This window comes from Panthera tigris, chromosome E1 (assembly GCF_018350195.1).
Source record: "Panthera tigris isolate Pti1 chromosome E1, P.tigris_Pti1_mat1.1, whole genome shotgun sequence".
NCBI lineage: Eukaryota > Metazoa > Chordata > Mammalia > Carnivora > Felidae > Panthera > Panthera tigris.
The window spans coordinates 45,459,152-45,475,929 of NC_056673.1; the positions used below are offsets into that span (position 1 = coordinate 45,459,152).

The 16,778-nt window shown below is 35.7% G+C and overlaps 1 protein-coding gene across 11 annotated transcripts in view; it reads left to right on the forward strand.

The window, feature by feature from the left end:
- The window catches only part of TANC2 (tetratricopeptide repeat, ankyrin repeat and coiled-coil containing 2), a 361,352-nt gene that overhangs the window by 204,882 nt on the left and 139,692 nt on the right, over positions 1–16,778 (forward strand). For all 11 annotated transcript variants that reach the window (XM_042967385.1, XM_042967388.1, XM_042967389.1 and 8 more), the window contains 2 exons: positions 9,697–9,845; positions 13,549–13,735. In XM_042967385.1, the coding sequence (XP_042823319.1) occupies positions 9,697–9,845; positions 13,549–13,735 (336 nt within the window). The remainder of the gene's footprint in view (positions 1–9,696; positions 9,846–13,548; positions 13,736–16,778) is intronic.

Below are 16,778 nucleotides of genomic sequence, written 5' to 3' on the forward strand. Positions count from 1 at the left end.
ATAACAGCTCTGCTTTTAACAGACACCCATTTTCTAATATTCATCTGAAAATAAAAAATTTAGGTAATCATTTAAGAACTAAAATGAAAATATAACCAGGTTTGCTTTGGCATTTGGGCCAAGCTAATCATAGGTTTTATAACTCTGTTAGAAAGAATGGGTTTCTTTATTTGATTAAATGTGGTACAAATTTCTGAGTTTTGAAATAGATGAGAACAAGCAGTTTATAATTAACGGATCGTAAAGGAAAATGTAAACAGCTTGATGTGAAAATGCCAAGAGAATGCTGAGAATTTAGAGAGTCTATAGACTGAGACCCTGTGTAGCCTGCCATGTTAGGGATGCAGATTAGGGGTTTGGATACATTAGCTGTTAAACATTCATTTCTTGACACAATTTTAGTCATTGTCTAATCCCTCTGTGGTTTGGCTACTTTAAATAGAAGACATTATTTTGCAAATATAAAGTGTAAACCATCTCTGAAAGAATTGGTATCATCAAGAAAAATAAGGACCAAAATGTTCAGCACTTTCTTGTTTACAGCATCCTATTTCTTGCCTGCATTGTATTTCTGATATAATTTACTACGATTTAATTAATTGATCTTCTGTTTTCCTTCTTGAGACTATAACCTCCTTAAGAATAGGGGCTGTACCCCTTATTCATAAAGGTACATGTAACACCTGAGACAGCACTGGACACGCAAAAAGTAAATATTTAATGAATGCTTAATGACTTAATGAAAGCTATATTTATTGTCTGTCATCAGATAATGCAGGATGCTATTAAAGATAAAAATAAATAAAATAACCATATAAACAATTTGTATTCAGCAATCATATATTTTCTGACAAAATAATGAAGTAGTTGAGAACATAGGCTCAGGAGCCATACAGCCGCTGAACTTCAGTATTAACGGTCACTTACCTAACTCTGTAACCATCGACAAGCAAGAACTCAGTCTTTGCGTGCCTCACTTTTACTATCTGTAAATAGGGAATGTTGTTAAGGTTAAATGATTTAATACATGTAAAGCACTTAGAAAAGTACGAGACACTAATATCCCAGTAAGTGTTAGCTATTGTTGTTATTACTAGTAGTACTACTACCAATATTATTATTCCAGAAATAAATTTAAAATGCTCTTCTAAACATTAAACATAGTGCATTTAATCCGTTTTGAACTTAGAGCTCTGTATTTTGTTGAACTAGTAAATCACATAGAATTTAAACTGTTCCCTCTGCTCTTTTTCCCTAACTCCACTGTTAGAGAACCAACTTCATCCATTATAAGAATTTTGGGTATAACCTCCTCCAAGAGATCTTCCCTCCTTTTCCTGCCTCCATCCTGCCAAGACAAATTTAATTGTTTCTTTCTCTGTGTTCTCTAGTACCTCCTTTAATTTATAAAATATTTCTTATATGCATTGGCTTCTCTCAAGTTGTATGTCTTTGCTCTGCTTTAAGTTGTTAACTGGTACAAGAGGAGTGGCCAAGTAATTTCTAATTTTGTACTAAATTTTGAAACACGTATAGCATTCTTTTTCATAATTCTAGACTTCTTTCTTGGAGGAAAAAAAAACAGATATTGTGCATACTGCTTCATTCTCAAACCTAGTTTCCGTAAAACATTTTCTGAAATTTCTAAAAATTGAAATAGAAATACAGAAAGGTACACCAATCATAATTATGTAGTCTCAACGAAATTCTATGAAGTGTACACACCCATATAACCACAACCTAAATCAAGATAATAGAACATTCCTGGCACTTCAGAAGTTTTCCTTGTGCTTCCCTCACATCATTATCCACTCTCTACAAGTATAACCACAACTATGAGTACCATTCTCAGTTATTTCCTTTCCCCATTTTCACACTTTGTACAAATGAAATCATTTAGTGTGTATTCTTTTGAATCTCTCTTCTTTTGTTCAGTAGTATATTTGTGAGATTGTTTTTTATTGGTCTATTTCATTGTGTATCTACTCTTGATGGACATTTTCAGTTTGGGCTATTATGAACAATTCTCCTATTAATATTTGTTCGCATGCATTTTGACGCACCTATGTATATAATTTTCCTTTTGGTATATACCTAGTAGTGGACCTGGTAGAGTTTCAGAATGTTCAGCTTAAATTTTTTTCCAAACTTAAAGCTGCCAATTTACATTCCTACCAGCACAGCAGTATTTAAGTATTCTTTTACCCCATATTGTCAGGGTGTTTGTTAGTTAGTTAGTTTGTTTTGTGTGCTATCTGCACTGCACATATGCAATTGTGCAGAATCATTGTGATTTTGGTGTTCATCTCCCAATGTTAATATGCTTTTCACATGCTTATTGGTCATTTGGACATCATCTTTTGTAAATGCCTATATAGATTTTTTTTGTTTACCTTTTAGTTGGATTGTCTTTTTTTTCCTTAGTGATTTGTATGGATTCTTTATATATTCTAGAAAGAAGAACTTTGTTGGATATATAAATTAAAGATACCTTTTCCTACTCTGTGGCTTACCTTTTTACCATCTTAATGGTGTCTTTGGTGAAAAGAAGTTTTTCTTATTAATAAACTTCACAAAAAACCAATGGTTAGTGCCTTTTGTGTCCTATTTAAAAAATCTTTGCCAAGTCCTAGGTCATGAAGATCTTCTATTAGGTTGTCTTCTAGAAAAGTCATTGTTTTACCTTTTATATTTGGGTCCATAATCTAACTGGAATTGATTTTTATATATGGTATGAGGTAAGGGCAGGTTTTATTTTTATTCCTATCATATTGATCCATCATCATTTACTGAAAATACCATTCTGTTACTAAACTATGACATTGGCACCCTTGTCCTAAATAAGGTGAATTATGTATGTATAGATATGCTTCTGGATTCTTTATTCTGTTCCATTGGTGTTTTTATCTATGCTTGTGTCAGTCTTACTCTGTCATAGTGCTTTAGCATTATATTAAATCTTGATATTAAGTAATAGAGGTCTTTCTTCTTCAAGTTTTCTTTACTATTAATGGACCTTTCCATTTCCATGTAAGTTGAAGAATCTTTTAGTCCTTAGGGTGCTGTATTCTTCATTCAGTGTTCTCGGAACAAAACCTAATGCATAAATGTACTCCTCCCAAATGGTCAGAGTGAAACAAGAGCTGTAAATTTAAATAGTCTTGGGGTGCCTGGGTGGCTCAGTCAGTTAAGTGTCCGACTTCAGTTCAGGTCACGATCTCATGGTCCGTGAGTTCGAGCCTCGCATCGGGCTCTGTGCTGACCGCTCAGAGCCTGGAGCCTGCTTCGGATTCTGTATCTCCTTCTCTCTCTGCCCCTCCCCTGCTCACACTCTGTCTCTCTCTTTCAAAAATAATTAAACATTAAAAAAATTTTTTTAATAAATAAAGTAGTCTTAATCAACAGAATGTATGAATGCTGTATCATTTATTTTGTGTAAAATAGGTCTTACAGTGATCACCTTATTTTGTTTATCATATTCCAAACTCATTATTTAAAAAGCCGCAGTAGAATTCTGCTCAAGGAAAATACTTTGTTTAGGGACATACCTTAATTGAGCACATTTGGTTATGAAGATGGCGCCCTCTTCACTCTTCACATTGCCTGGATGGTCATGGATGAGACAAAAATATGGGTAAAACATTTGGTATGAAAATGTAAGATGAATTTTTATAGCAAATATTTGGTATGAGGATTTAAGAGGAATTTTGAGAGTGACGAGAGCAAGTACCCAGGGTAGAGGGGTGGTAGGGAGTGATGCCAGCAACATGGTAAGGGACTGGAATCAAGGATGATAGTGTAACCTGGGGTTAAGAGTTTGAGTTCCGGATCCAGGTCGCCTAGGCAGCCACTAACTAGCCATATGAATCTGAGTAAGTTACTTATTCTTTCCATGCTTCACTTTCCTTATTTGTAAAATAGGGGTAAGAGTGCCTACCCTCATAAGGCGGTTATGATAATTAAATGATTTAATATACATTGTGAAACACTTAGAAATAGTACCTGGCATATAGTTAATCTTCATATGTGCTAGCTGTTATAATTAATAAAAGATAATGTGTGAAAAATGTGAGAGGTATCATATTTTTATTTAATTTGTTCTGTGCCTTGATATATTTCCCACCCTTGACATACACAGTGTATCCCCAGTAAAGTCCTGTCTGGGCACCAGCATATGACAAAGGCATAATGAAGACTGAAAAGATTATTAGGATCTAGTAGTGCAGAGAACAAACCCCACCCTCATAAAGGAAACAGTCTAAAGACTAAAAATTCATTGTAAGCCAGAAATTGAAGTAATTCTAAGAATCCTCAGAAATAACAGATTGGACATTTGTTTACCTACTGACTCTGTGTTGATAGTATATCCAGTTTGACAAATTTTATTATTTTGTGAATGTTTATTTGAGAGAGCGAGCAAGAGAGCACACAAGTAGGAGAGGGAGAGAGGGAGAGGGAAACACAGAATCCAAAGCAGGCTCCAGGCTCTGAGCTGTCAGCACAGAGCTGGACGCAGGGCTCGAGCCCACAAACACGAGATCATGACCTGAGCCAAAGTCGGACGCTTAACTGACTGAGCCACCCAGGCACCCCCAGTTTGACAGATTTTAAAGGGTGGAGTTATTCTAGCTGTTTCAAGGTTTCTCAACCTCAGTAGTTGACTGTTGGGGCTAGATAATCCTTTGTTCTATTGAGCTGTCTTGTATAGTGTAGTATGTTTAGCAGAACTCCTGGCCTCTATCTACTAGAGCTTATGTTCACACAAAACCTTCTACATGAATGTTCATAGTAGCTTTATTCAAAATATCCAGGAACTGAGGGGCTCCTGGGTGGCTCAATCGGTTGAGCGTCCGACTTTGGCTCAGGTCATGATCTCGCTGTTCGTGGGTTCGAGCCCCACGTCAGGCTCTGTGCTGACAGCTCAGAGCCTGGAACCTGCTTCGGATTCTGTCTCTGTCTCTCAACAATATATAATGTTAAAAAATAAAAATAAAAAATATATATCCAGGAACTGAAAACAACCCAAATACCCTTCAGTGAGCAAATGGTTAAACAAAATGTGGTACATCTATACAATGTGTTACTACTACTCAGAAATGAAAAGGAACAAACTACTGAAACATGCAATAATTTGAATGGACCTTAAAAGCATTATGCTGAATTTTTTATTTATTTTTATTTTTATTTTTTTTAATATATGAAATTTATTGCCAAATTGGTTTCCATACAACACCCAGTGCTCATCCCAACAGGTGCCCTCCTCAATACCCATCACCCACCCTCCTCTCCCTCCCACCCCCCATCAGCCCTCAGTTTGTTCTCAGTTTTTAAGAGTCTCTCATGCTTTGGTTCTCTCCCACTCTAACCTCTTTTTTTTTTTTATGCTGAATTTTTTAAAAGTCAATCTCGAAAGGTTATGTACTGTATAATTTCTTCTATATGATGTTCTCAAAATAACAAAATGGCTCACAGAACTCAGGAAAACACTTTAGTATTACCAGTTTATCATAAGGGATATCCTTAATGATACAAATGAACAGTCAAATGAAGTGGTACATGAGGGGAGGTCCAGAAAAGTCCTGAGCACAGGAGTTTTGGTCCTTGTGGAGAGTTTAGGTGAACCTGTTTATCAACCTAGAAGCTCTCTAAACTCTATTGGTTAATACTTTCATGGAAGTTCCATTATGAAGGCACATTTGACTACATCATTGACCACGGCTGATTAACTCAATGTTCAGCCCCTTTTCCCCTCCCTGTAGGTTGGGAGGTGGTCCTGAAAGTTCCATCCCTCTAATTACACAGTTGATTCCTCCAGCAGTTAACTTCCATCCTGCAGCTGTTTAGTGGCCCACCAAGAGTCACCTCAGAAGGCTTATGAAAAACAAAAGATGCTTCTCTCACCACTGTCATTCAAGAATATCCAAGAGTTTAGGCACTCCGTTCCAACAACTGGGAACAAGGGCCAAATATATATTTCTTATTATATCACAGTATCACATATCACATACTGTAACCAGTTTGCCTCTTGTTAATAAGTTGTCTCTTATCTAAACATTCTTACTGTTTGTAATACTACTTTCCAATGAGGGAGCAATATAACACTGGGAGCATTAATTCTGGGAGCATGGATTCGGGGGGGCTGGGTTCTTAACTTGGCTGTACCATTTATTGCTTGTGGGATATGAGCAGGTATCTTAATTTCTCTGTGCCTAAGATTTCTCATCTGCAAAATGAAAGTAATAATACGTATTTCATAAAATTGTTATGAAGACTAAGTTCACTGTAGAGTGCTTTAAATCGGTGGCTTGCACATAAGGTGCACTATGTGCCAAATAAATGGGTCGTGTGACCTAACATGTCTTACCTTTGTACAGGTTATAAACTTTTTAAAGTCGATGCCTGTACCTCCACATTCTATAAATCCTCAACGACTATACCTCCACGTCATGTAAATTCTCATAATACCTAATGTTAACATGTACATAGAAAATATTTGATGCCAGGATAACTTCCTAGAAGAAAATGAAATGGAGCCCCAGAATATCTAGAGGTCAGGAATGTATGCCAAGAAGAACTTGGAAAAGCTTAGCTAGTTTAATCTATAGAACTTCTCTCTACTAGAGAAGTTATGATAAATATAAATTGAATAATAATAATAATAATAATAATAATGTAAATCTCACTTTCTTGTCATATGAAGCAGTTTAATGTATAAGACTGAATATCCTAAAAAAGCAAGAAGCTATTATATTTTGGCCTCAAACCATATGACATTATAGCTAATGCTTGCTATGCTGAAAGGACATGTCTCCCTCCAAAAAAAAGAATTTTTGTAATGTCCTATAGGATCTGTGCTACTGTGGATCGTTATAAAGTTAGACTAAATGTATCTGAATATAAAACAAAATCTGAAAAAATGTTGACAATGAATCAAGTTAGTATAAACAGTTTAAATATATTATTTCTGCATCACTCTTAGAATAGATCATCTTGAATTCCCTGGCACCTTTTCATGTGATTTCTGTAACTTCTATATTTGGAAATAAGTTTATGTTGATGATGAATCCAAGGGAAAACCTCATACTGACTTTGTTTATCATCCCTCATTGAAAAGATTTGAAAAAGAATAATCCCTATAGTTGGTAACCACTGAAAAACAGCCTAAGTAGAAAGAATCCAAAAAGCAAATTGTGTGGAAAGAATGTAGCAGTCTGGAAGCAGGGGATTAAAATGAATGCCAGCCATCAGGAATTTGGGGGGGTCTAAATTTCAGGACAAAAACGAACTAACTTAATGGGGTTTTTTTAGAGTGATTAAAATATTGTAGTATTAGAAAGTGACAATGGTTTCATAGCCTTATGAATATACTAAAAGCCACTGAATTATACACTTTAAGAGGATAGAGTTTATGGTATGTGAATTATATATCAGTTTTTTAAAAATGACCCTGACTGTGGGGGAAGTGCTAGTCAGGCTCTTGTGGCATGGGGTAGGACCCCAGCCAGGGTGAATAGAGCATCTGTGTGCAGGGTGGCAGTGAGGAGCAGTGACATTTGCACTGCTGGATGAGCACTATTTGCACTGGGGGGAGCAGATTTCTCACTATTGGAGAACAATTTTACAACTTTGGGGGAAAAAATTGTGAGAAAAAAACCCTTAGAATTAACCTTATCATATTGAACTGGAATTAGAGTGTCACCGTGAACTTTTGGGGTGTGTGTTTGTATACAGATTTGCAAGTGAGAATGAATGTAAGGATGTGTGAATGTGTGTATATATACATGTATGTATCTATGTGTATGATTATACTGCTTAACTCTATCCAAGTGGACCTGGAGGACAGTGATGTCCTAATAGCAATCAACATAACTTTCTCCACTAAAAAGAACCAGGGCTTCTTGGAAAAGTGTCTGACTCTAGGGCTAGGGCAGGGAAAAAATGAGCCTGGAACATCTTGTGCCAGAAAGAAAAGAAGGCTCAGAAAATGACACAGGTCTGTTAGAGGGTTCCAAGAGCCAAACTGGAAGGGCTTATTACCCTGACCACATTGGAGACAATTGGAGCAACAAAATAACCAATGATAGTAGCAGATTATAACTCATTGAATAGATAGGAAATCTTGAGTGCACATAAATAGGTGAGGAAAAGAAACTAAACAGTAGAAAGAGTAATGGATTAATGAATGCTAAAAAATAGTGGGCAAAAAGTTTGTTGAGAAGAGATTCAGACTGATACTTTTACACCAGTGTCCATACTATCACTATTCATAATATCTAACATATAGAAACAACCCCCAAGTGTCCACCATCAGATAAATAAACTGTAGTATATCCATACAATGGAGTATTATTTATTCATGAAAAGGAGTGAAATTCTGATACATGCTACAACATGGATGACCCGTGAAAACATGTAAAGTTAGATAAGCAAGACATAAAAGGATAAATATTGTATGATTACCATTTATATTTGCCTAGAATAGGCAAATTCATAGAGTGTAGCTGGGGCTAGTAAGAGGGAGGAATGGGGAGTTTTTATTTAATGGGTACAGAGTTTCTTTGGGGGATGATGAAAAAGTTCTGGATATGGACAGTGGTAATGGCTGTACAACATTGTGAATGAACTTAATGCCACTGAATTGTGCGTGTAAAAATAGCAAATCTTGGAATGCATATTTTATCACAAAAATATTTTTTAATTTAAAAATTTGTTGAGAAGTGGGATGTATTTACATAGACTCAAAGTATCCCCCTGCCCCCCACACACACACACACAATATTTACTAGTTACCAAAGAGAAAGAGTGTAATTTTAGAGTAGGGAAATCTGGCAAATGCTACCACAACCTAGTGATCAAGGTTAACACAGCATCACTTTTGTGATATTTCTGCCAGAAATGCATAACCTGAGTCAAACCACAGGGGTAACATGAGATAAATTCGAATTGAGGGACATTGTGCAAAACAACTGGCATATTATCTTCAGAAGTGTCAAGGTCATGAAAGTTAAGAAAAGACTGAAGAACTGTTCCAGATTAAAAGAGAACGAAGAATGAAATGTGCTGTATGTCCCTGAAATGAATCCTTTTGCTAGAAAGGACAGTACCAGGACAAAACTTAAATAGGGTCTGTGAGTGAGATTATAGCAATGCCAAATGTTAGTTTCCTAATATCTGTGCTGGCGCTGTGGCTATGTAAGAGAATGTCTTTGTTTACAGGAGATACATACTAACTAGGGATGATGGGCATCATGTCCATACTTTCAAATGGTTAAGGGAAAAATGCACTTTGTACTATTCTTGAAACTTCTTTGTCAGTTTGAACTAATTTCAAAATCGTGAAAAAGAAAATAAAAGAACCTAAATGAAGGTGGTGATTACAACAGCAGTTAGATCCCAACACAGGGACCAAATTGGAAGGCTAACTGCTAAAGAAATAGGAAACATCCTCTATTCAATAGATTACAGACATTCTCTCAAACTCAGGTGTTTCAAGTAGATACTTTGAAGATAATACGAGTAAACCATCTATCAGTTATAATATACAAAAGTGGGAAAATCAGCTTCTAGGCAGGGACCTTGTAATTTTGGGTTTAGAATAAAAACAAAGGAAATGACTGAATTGAATGTAAGATTAGTTGCAGGATGAGGTCATTTTATTTTGAAAGATTCATGTGTTCCAATGTCTGCCTCTTATAGGTGATGCTGAACAGGAACTTGGTCCCCCTCCATCTGTAGATGAGGCAGCAAACACACTCATGACTCGTCTGGGTTTCCTCCTCGGAGAGAAAGTCTCGGAAGTTCAGCCAGGTGACCAATACAGCATGGAAGTACAGGATGAAAATCAGGTAAACTGCTTGCTATCACCTATGAAACGTGGGATAAATCAGCCTGTTATACCAGGGAAAATGTTGCAGGGTGTATGCATATGTGTATGTTCTGAGAAGAAGAATCCCAATTTTTGAACGACTTTTGAGGCCTGATGACATAGCTTGATTTTCCATAATCACTGTATTTCTTTACTTTATGAAACATCTTTTAGTTATATTCATAGGTTTAAAAAGCCACTTGGTTTTGATTCATTTGTGGAATGAATGAGGAAATAAATAAGTGCATAAGTCAAGAAAGAGAATTGACATATGGAGAGTATGACACCCAGAAATATAAAGTATACTTCGTTTTCAGGTACATGTGGATTATTTACCAAGTTGACAATGTGCTGAGCAGGTCTCCGCAAATTTGAGAAGATTCTAATTATTGTGATCGTAGTAGAATTAATCAATTACAGAATGATAACCTTGAAAATGATAGCTAAAAGATAATTTAGAAAATCCCCCAGATGTTTGGCTTTTAATATACTTCTAATATACTTTCAAAGAAGAAATCACAAGGATTTAGAAAATATTTTAAACTGAAATAATAACAAAATATAACAAAACTTGTATTTTTACATACTTGTAGTATATAAAACTTGTAATTAAAGATGTGCTCAGAAAGAAATTTTAGTTTTGAATACATATATTAGAAAAGAGAAAATCTAAAAAATTAATGATCTAACTATTCATGTCAGAAAGTTTAAAAATATTAGCAATTTTTTCTTTTGGCTATTTTTTAGTTTAAATGTAGCAAAGGAAATACTAGACTTGGATTCATTTGTAGGCTCTTAATCTTTAAAATGTATGCTCTATAGGGACCCCTGGGTGGCTCAGTCAGTTAGGTGTCCAACTTCAGCTCAGGTTGTGATCTCATGGTTCATGGGTTCGAGCCCTGCATCGGGCTCTGTGCTAACAACTCAGAGCTGGTAGCCTGCTCCAGATTCTGTGTCTCCCTCTCTCTCTGCCCCTCACCCGCTCGTGCTCTGTCTCTCTTTCAAAAATAAATATTAAAAAAATTTTTTTAAATGTATGTCCTATAGTGAATCAGTTTATTCTAGAAGATGATAAATTAATTTCATCTTGTATATTCTTAACAAATATGTGTGAAGATTCTATGCTATATGTTAGTTTTGTCATAAAATAATAGTCTTCAAGGATTATTTGGATCATGTGGATCATGTTCAGGTGTTCCAGGGCTCTCTTCTCAGACTTCTCTCTTTTTTTCCTCATTCCCTAGGTCATTGGTTTTGCTGGAGGCACTTTCTAATCACCTGGGCAGTTTTTATAAAATTCAGATTCCTGGAGCGTCTAATCTTATTGAAACGCCTCCATTCTTTTGTTTGTTTGTTTAATATTGTCTTAACTCCTGAATTGCCTCTAGCCCTGCCTTTCCCCTTGACTCCAGTGTATTTCCAGCTGCCTGTACCTTTTCTATCTGTGTGTCCAACACACATCTCAAATTTAACATGTCAAAAACTGACTCGCATTTTTCGCAGAGCCTGCTCCTTCTGCAGAGATCTGAGAGAACACAATGGAAAACCCATTCTCAGCCTGGAGAAGGGTTAATGTTGTCTTTTGTGCCTAGAAGAGATTTCTATATCTCATTAACTAGCCTCCTTAAGTACATATAAAGCCTGCCTTTTAATTCATAAGCCATGAGCAAATTACCACTTTCTAAATGGCTTGATCTTTAAGCTTCGCTTTTACAGTTAAAGCTTTTAAAACATACATTCTGTGATATAAGCTTCATTTTGTAGAAAGCAACTTGTAGTAAAAATAATAGATGTCATTTGGGCTTAACCTCCACATTGGCTATATTATGTGTATAATACAGTTTCCTCTCTTAAAGAACAGACTGAGAATCTTATCTAAAAATGGAAATGAGTTGCTATGGAAGTAATAGAGTCATACCAAAATGAAACTTTTTCAATATGGAATGACTGTAGATATATTTAATGTAAAAAAAAAATCCTAGTATAGTTCATTTCATCTACCCACATATTTTTTAAACTGAGGATTGAGGAGGTTAAAAATTCACCACGTCAGTTTCTAACTAAGGAGGATTCTAATTCAGTACGTCTGGGGTGTGGGGCTCTGTGTCTGTCAGTTTTGTTGGGGAGCTTGTCCTTCTATACTCCACAGGTGATTCTTCTGCATGCCCAGTTAAAAATCATTGCTCTGGTAGGCCAACGTCATTTTACAAAAGCAGAGGAGATTACAAAGAAATTGAAACTCCTCCCTCCTCTGAAGAAAAATTACAGAGTAGAAGAGAAATGACATAGATCTGAGGAGTTATTGTATTACTAACAAAAATCAGTTCCTAATATTATTAATATGATTGAAAAGATTTGCTTGGTTGCAAGGTTCTGCGAATGTCACTTGTGCTTTAAGTTGAATGTATCTTTTGTGATCTGGTTATAGCATTTAAATTAAAAACAAAACCTGGATTCAACACGTGTGATTAAATACCAGGGATTGTATCTAAAACTCATTTTAGGGTGACTAAAAAGAGCCTTAATCTTCTCACATCTAGTGATCAACACATTTTCCAGTCAAGTTGCTAAATGTAAACCCTCAGTTTTAGTGGAGAGGATATGAATAGTGACTGTATAGGTAAAGAAGTTGAAAGGCTTCTTTTAAATTTAACATTTAAAGGGGCGCCTGGGTGGCGCAGTCGGTTGAGCGTCCGACTTCAGCTCAGGTCATGATCTCACAGTTTGTGAGTTCGAGCCCTGCATCAGGCTCTGTGCTGACAGCTCGGAGCCTGGAGCCTACTTCAGATTCTGTGTCTCCCTCTCTGTCTACCCCTCCCCTGCTCATACTCTGTCTCTCTCTCTCAAAAATGAATAAACTTTAAAAAAATTTAAAAAAAATAAAAAAATAAATTTAACATTTTAAGATGTCAAATTTGTCATTAGTGTTCCTTCAGGTAATTTTTTCATTGATCACTAGCCATTTTTAAAAGGATAAAATTTTTTAGTGTTTGAAAAAATAGATACTTTTATTCATTATTTTGGCGATCTATTTGGGTAGAAAGAGCTAAAGAAAAGTGCATGTCATTAAATTGTGTAAGCCAGGATATATTACCACCAGTCTTTTTCGTGATTATTCACTCCTTCCTGTCAAAAAACTTTAAAATGAGGTGACCTCAGATATAAGAATCATTCAAGATACAAAGCAATTTCAGTCTGTAATCGGTTTCTACAGAGAAATTATTTAGTTTTGTTTTAAATGAACATTGATTGATTTTTTAGATAGACTCTCAGAATAAGGCATTTTCTCTGCATTCAATCCAAAGAAGAGTATTAACAAGACTAAGTTCTAAGCCTTCAGAATAGTCTTATTGATAAGAAATAGCAAGGACAACTTGTGCTTAATTAAAAATTCCTTTATCAATTCATGGCAGTGATAAAGAATACTTGTCACTAGAAATTTCTGAGGCAGGAAAACTGGCCACAGTCTCTGCTTGTGTTAAATTTACCCAGTTTCACCTTAATTGTACAAGGCAGAATCTCTTATTCTGGAGGGCAAAAAAACAACTAGTACTGAGTAGATGTAAAAGCTATATATGTACATTTTCTTCTTTTTCGCATCAAAGCATATGTTTTGCCTAAGATATATTTTACATCAGCACCCGATCAGTTTATCTTTTTTATTTTTCATTCCAATTTTTCAGACTTCAGCAATCACCCAGCGGATAAGTCCCTGTTCCACCTTGACTAGTAGCACTGCCTCTCCACCAGCCAGTAGCCCCTGCTCCACCCTCCCGCCAGTCAGTACAAATGCAACTGCCAAGGACTGCAGCTACGGGGCTGTTACTAGTCCAACCTCTACCCTTGAAAGCAGAGATAGCGGCATCATTGGTGAGTTGGTTTTTATATTAATCATTTTGTGGGGTTTTTTTCTTTTTAAAATAATACACAAGCTTAAGGTTTTCAAAAAGAATGCTTTTGAGTTGTTGAGATGTATATATAATGTATATATATATATTCAGATGTATATATAATGTGTGTGTGTATATACATATATATATGTATATATGTACATATAAAGGTTTGTCTACTTCTTCCTGTAGATTCATCTATCTGCCAACAGAAGTGGTTCAGAAAATGTTCATTCCTCACTGAACTAGTAGAGTTTCATGGAGGTTCTCAGTTCTGCTTATTGTATACTTATTAAGGGGAGTCAGTCAAATGGAAATTAGTGAAGTTTTGGGAAATGAGGATCTGAAGAAAGGAAACGTACAGAGAAGAAAACAGGAGTGAGCACAGAATCTTAGGGCACATTCAAATTGAGCAGGAAATTAGAGGTGGGAGAATGAGCCAGTGGATAGGAGTAGTCAGACAAATAGAAGAATTGGGACAGTATAATGTTACCAAAGTCAAAGAAGATAAAAGGTTCAGAGAAGGGAAGAGGAGAGGCTGGTCAACAAATGACAACAGCTGAAAAAGCCAGGCATACTGGGATCAGTTAAGGAATATTTCTTCCTCATTTGGCTTCCTTCTAAAGGTCATCAAATCACACTAGATAGTATAGCAGATATTAATGCCATGGCAACTAAATATATCTCTATTATTTAAATGCATATATATCAACATGTGAATTTATTCCTTTAAAATAAGTATTGAGTAGATAAAAAGAATATTTTTACAGCAAAGTTGCAGGATACAAAATCAACACACAAGAACCAGTTGCATTTCTTCTATATGCTAACCATGAACAATTAAAAAAGAAAATTAAGAAAACAATTCCATTACAATAGCATGAAAAAGAATTTTAAAACGTGGGAATAAGTTTAACCAAGTGTACACTAAACAGAAAATACTGCAAAGAAATTTTAAAAGATTCAAGTAAATGAAAATATAATCTGTGTTCATAGACTAGAAGATTTAATATTGTTAAAGTGATAATATATCTCAAGATTTCTACAGATTATTGAAGTTACTATCATAATTCCAACAAAGTTTTTTGCAGAAATAGAAACACCCGTCCTAAAATTCATGTGGAATCTCAGAGGACTCTGACTCAGAGGACTCAAAGCAGACTTGAAAATGGAGAACAAAATTGGAGGACTCCATTTCTTGATTTCAAAATTTATTACAAACTTCTTAAAGGCAGGATTCATGTCTTACAGTTTTTATATATCCTCGTGACTTAGCATAATAGTTTCTAATTTGTAAGTTATTTATGTGAGAAGTCTTTATGAAGATATAGTCATTAAGTAACTAAATATTTTAACAAAATAAAATAGAGAAATAAAATGTAGAAGAGTAGCCTCTTTTATAACCTCTGAAATAGTTTGTGAAAGATTGGAATTATCCTCTCCTTGTATATTTAGCAGGACTTGCCATTAAAATAATCTGGACCAGGTGCCTGGGTGGCTCAGTTTGTTAAGTGTCTGACTCTTGGTTTTGGCTCAGGTCATGATCTCACAGTTAGTGAGTTGGACCCCCTGCTTGGGGGTCAGCCTCTCCTCTCTCTCTCTCTCTCTCTCTCTCTCTCTCTCTGTCTCTCTCAAAATAAATAAATAAACTTTAAAAAAATAATCTGGACCTGATGTTCATGTAGATTTTTTTTAATTACTACTCCACTGTATTTAATACTCTAGGACTTTCTAAGTTTTCTCTTTCTTCTTGAATCAGTTTTCCTTAGCTATGGTTTTTTTCTTTTTCAAATTTATTGGTATAAAGTTGCCCAAAATATTCACTACCTACCCAAGAACCCAAGCTGAAAAGCTGAGAGGAGTCCTTGTCATTTCTCTGCCCCCACCCTAAATTTTTTATCCCAGAATTTTATTTTCATCTTTTCTAGTATGCTTTGGTAGTCCCCATTATCTCAGACTTAGAGTAATACAAACCTGAGTATTATCTCTGCTTTTCATTTTGTCCTTTCCAAGTCTGTTTTTCACACAACCACCAAAGTGAATTAACCAAGAACCAGTTACTCCTTTGCACATGGGAGTGCTTAATTCGTCTAGGCCAGCTTATCTGGCACAAAGACTGCATGCATGGGCTTTGGACTTTTGAACCTTTAGTAGTCACATGCACGAAAATATTACTGCATTCTTGATGCTTCAGTCACCTTGATGACCTTAAATCATATAAAGTCTCACCATAAAGGAATGGTTAAGTAAAATAGGATGCACCCATAAAGTTGAATAATACACAGACATTAGCCTGTTGTTATTAAAAATAGATTTCAGTACTCCTGTATCCCTTGGATAAATTCCTAGCAGTGCTATTGCTGGGTCATAGGGTAGGTCTATTTTTAATTTTCTGAGGAACCTCCACACTGCTTTCCAGAGCGGCTGCACCAATTTGCACCTGTACCCCAATGTTTATAGCGGCACTCTCAACAATAGCCAAAATATGGAAAGAGCCTAAATGTCCATCAACTGATGAATGGATAAAGAAATTGTGGTTTATATACACAATGGAATACTACGTGGCAATGAGAAAAAATGAAATATGGCCTTTTGTAGCAACATGGATGGAACTGGAGAGTGTGATGCTAAGTGAAATAAGCCATACAGAGAAAGACAGATACCATATGGTTTCACTCTTATGGGGATCCTGAGAAACATAACAGAAACCCATGGGGGAGGGAAAAAAAAAAAAAAAAAAAAAAAAGAGGTTAGAGTGGGAGAGAGCCAAAGCATAAGAGACTGTTAAAAACTGAGAACAAACTGAGGGTTGATGGGGGGTGGGAGGGAGGGCGGGGTGGGAGGGAGGGCAGGGTGGGTGATGGGTATTGAGGAGGGCACCTTTTGGGATGAGCACTGGGTGTTGTATGGAAACCAATTTGACAGTAAATTTCATATATTAAAAAATAAAAAATAAAAAAAAATAAAGAAAAAAAAAAAGAAAAAAAAATAGATTTCATTTTTTGGCTCTTTATTTTTCTGTA